Here is a 3909-nt window from a genome sequence, read left to right on the forward strand (position 1 = left end):
TGCTGAACCTCAGAGGCAAGATAAAATGAATTGTGCTTTTCCCAGAAAGTTCTTCACAGGCTTTACCATAGAAATGAGGCCAAACCCAGCACCTTTGTTTTGTAGCAAAAAAGGGCTCTGAATAAGTATACTCAACAGGCTGGTAATTCCAGTTTAAGAACTAGAGCTACTGAGGGTGATTGTTCCTCTGCTCTGAGACACAGGTGAGCAGGCTCCCTTAGTAAGTGGTGGTTTAACCTGGAGTGCCAAAAACCCCAAAACTGAAAGACCCAGACGTTTGTGTGCAGTTTCCAGTTACATAAATCTGAGCCAGCCAAAAATCTGGCCGAGATTTCAAACATTCCTGACAACAATTTTTCCTGTCTATGGATGGTGTGACTAGCAGCAGCACTAGTTGCCATTAGAGATGACCAGCTCTTCCTTACTGTAGTAGCTCCAGGTTGCAGCTTGCCTCCACCAGGCCCCGGCACAGCTGTTTCACAGCTGTATCTCCCAGCGTGTTGTTGCTCAGGCTGAGCTCCTTCAGGGTGGCCTTGCTTTGCAGAGCAGCATTGAGAGCTTCCACAATATCAGCTGTGAGTTCACAGTACTCCAGCCTGCAAGAAGAAAAGAAGTCCAGGAAAAAAGACAACCCTCCTTACACATCCTGCTACCAACAAGAATCAGCTGAGCCTGGTGTGTGTTAGCCAGGGCAGAAAACATGCCAGTGTGAGTTGAGATCAGGCAATGCATTAACCAGACATAACTGTAAGCTTTTAACAGCATCTCTCTGCTCATTTCAGGAAGCATTAATTCTTAAACTAGATCCCAGAGGACCCTAGCAAGACCAATTTTTACACTAGGCCTCCCATTAAACCAGTGTACAGGCAGCTTGGAACACAGGGCTGAGTTCTGCACTGCAACACCATCAAGAGCCTCAACTCTGGGCCTGCCCAGGGGAAGCTGGGGGCTGCAAATACACCCAGGTCCTGCTCAGTCATGAAACAAGGACCAAGGGCAGCAGAATCTGATGTTTCCTGGGCCTCTGAGAGGTCTTGCATTTACAGCCACCACTGCCAGAAGGGCTAAACAAAGCCTATGGGAACACCTGACTTCCAAACCCACAAGATCCACCTGCATGAATAAATAAGACAATTTCAAGTAAAACAAGAACAAATTCACACCTGGCACCAAAACTCCTGCTTGTGTCAAGGGAAAAGCAAGCATGGCCTGTGTGATGACTGAAAAAGCCAGTGACTACTTACTGCAGCTTCTGCAGCTTACAGCTGGGGTTCATCATCCCTTGGCACAGCACCTTCACTCCAGCAGTTCCCAGCCTGTTATCCCCTACATGCAGCTCTGTCAGGGATGGCTGGGCACTGAGGACAGAGCGCAGGGTCTCACAGCTGGCACTTGTCAGGTTGCAGTTTTGCAGCCTGCAGGACAGAGACAACAGGGGAGAGGGAAATGCACTCCTAGAATTACAGAGGTTCTTCTCAGAGAGCTTTATTTGCTGAGGTTGGAGCTCAGAAAGGACACCACACCTCTCATGGTGTGGAAGTGGTTTGTCCAGTTTGGTACCATTATTCTACAGCTGTGCCATAATAATTTATCAACTACACCTGTGCCACAAACAACAGCTCGCATGCTTACTTCAGTGTAATCACTCATCCAGCATCTCCAGCAGAATAAGGACTCACCCTCTAGGTAGCCCCACAACCGGTTTCTAGAAGTGGTTTAAATATCAGGAGGCTGACCCCAGAGATAAAGATGCAAAGGCATCTTATGATTTCTTGCCCCCTCCAGAAATGTGATCCAGAGTCAGTAGAAGTTAAAATCTCATCCAACCATGGATATAATTTAGTTTAATGGTATAGTACAAGAAGGATCTATGAAGTTGATCCTTCAGCACTCAGGCTTGGAGAAGTAGCATAGGAACTGTGCTAGTATTGCTGTGGGGTGTTTATAGAATTATTAGATAAGACTTTAGAGCAATAGAGAGGTGTTATGCAGGGAGGTTTGACTTGGGTTTGCTTGCTCTTTTATTTCCTCTTATTTATTCTTCTTTATATTCCTCTTCCTTTCATTTCCTTTTTTTTTGTTTTCACTTTTATTTAAGGCACCTTATCACAACCCCAAAAATGGACAATGTTTTTCCACAGAACTGAAAAACCCAGACTGCTGCTTGAGCATGTGGGGAAATCTGAAGCCTAGGGCAAACTCTCTGAAAATTTACTTAAGTCTTCCAGTACAGAGTACCACAGTTACTTCTTGAAGGTCCATTAGAGAGCTGCAGTTTCATCAGCTTCACAGTCAACTTTCTTTCTATTTGCCTGATTCCTCATTGCAGGCGGCACAGGGACTTCAATATCTGAACCAAAAGTCATATTATTTTTACAAGGTAGTGTTCTGAGGATCCCAGATTCCTCTCAGGAGTTGGAGGACTCCTGCACCCTGCAGAAGATGCTGAACAGAGAAGGCAGAAGCCCTCTTTGAGGGCTTCTGAGGGGCAGAGGCAGCAACCACTGGCTTTGACTAAAGCTCCTGCACCAGGGATGCTGAGGGAAGCTCACTAATGCTACAATGTGGTGGAGTGCCTCCATAAAATGTCTCCCAGAGCCAGGGAACTCTCCAGTTTGCTGCATTCTGAGGATCACTGAACGATGACAGATCCTGGGCTGGCACGCCCACTCCCCAAGGCTCGACCTCAAAGGCATCTGATCTGAGTCCTTCACTGAATTTAAGGAGAATTTTCCACAGGTGAGCACTTTATACATACTCCTTTAGGTTTGTGTGCTTGTGAGTGGGAATATACTGTAGCAAATGAACTGTGACTGTTATTGTCCTAGATTATTAAGTACTTTAGATATGTAAGTTAGGCCTGTGAGTTACTGTTGCATTATAGTAAATTCTATAGGAACCTTTGTTAAATTGTTTAACCCAAGCTATTAATGAAGTGCTGTTAAGTTTAAGTGCTGTTAAAACTTTTAGGCCTAAAGTATTGGTCCAGTCCAGAACTCAGTTTAGCAAGGATTCTGAACCTTGAAATTCAAAAAGACTGTCTTCTTTATTCACCCTTTCCTGTCCTCACCCTTCCCCCTTCTCCCAGCCTCCATGTAGATAATTCTTCAATTGACATTGGTTATTGACTTTAGATTTTTGTTTGCTTTTTCTCTACGTGCTTTAACCATCTAGTACGTAGTAGAGTGAACCTTGTCAACAAATTGTTGTGCTTTCACTTTTATATTAAACCTGCCTTTGCCAGTGATTCTTTAAAAGACCTCAAAACACTCATTTGTGACAGCATGATAGAGCAAGACAATCAATGGAGCTTTACCATAACTTCTGTAGGCTACAGCTTGGGGTCAGCAACCCTTTACACAGGTATTCAACACCTTCATCTCCCAGCTCATTGTTGTTCAGCTTCAGCTCTGTGAGGGATGGATTTGTATTGATGATGGAAGAGAGATCCTCGCAGTTACTGCTGGAGAGATTGCAATCATCCAACCTGAAAGACAAGGACAGAAGGAGCACTTTAATCCTCAGAGTTGCTCTGCTCTCCCAGGCTGGAGCACTGCTCATGAAAGCAGTGGGCAAAGTTCCTGTGGTTCCTGGGATGCCTCCATAAGTATGTGCAGGACCTGCTGGGTGTTGCATGGCCCAGACCAAGGTGTGTTCTGGGCTGCACCACAGGATGGGCTGGAGGGCAGCTTCCCAAGCCTTGCTCCTGCTCTGTGCTGCACAGAAGAGGGCACAAATCATCCCCTTACAGCTGGAGGAAGTGCCTCCACTAAAACAGTGACAGTGACAAACCACCTGCCAGCTTACAGTGTCAGACTGGTTCTGCACTGAGAACTGCAGCCAGCCCAGACACCCATCAGCAGGTTGGTGTCTTGCAGGTGAGTCATGCTGGTTTGCACCATCTCCCTC

At 45.9% G+C, this 3909-nt stretch overlaps 1 protein-coding gene across 1 annotated transcript in view; it reads right to left on the reverse strand.

The window, feature by feature from the left end:
- The window catches only part of RNH1 (ribonuclease/angiogenin inhibitor 1), a 13289-nt gene that overhangs the window by 4408 nt on the left and 4972 nt on the right, over nucleotides 1–3909 (reverse strand). Inside the window, exons 3-5 of the mRNA XM_005419501.2 lie at nucleotides 3317–3487; nucleotides 1245–1415; nucleotides 426–596 (exon numbers count right to left, since the gene is read on the reverse strand). Coding sequence (XP_005419558.1) covers nucleotides 426–596; nucleotides 1245–1415; nucleotides 3317–3487 — 513 coding nt within the window. The remainder of the gene's footprint in view (nucleotides 1–425; nucleotides 597–1244; nucleotides 1416–3316; nucleotides 3488–3909) is intronic.

This window comes from Geospiza fortis, unplaced genomic scaffold (assembly GCF_000277835.1).
Source record: "Geospiza fortis unplaced genomic scaffold, GeoFor_1.0 scaffold66, whole genome shotgun sequence".
Lineage (NCBI taxonomy): Eukaryota > Metazoa > Chordata > Aves > Passeriformes > Thraupidae > Geospiza > Geospiza fortis.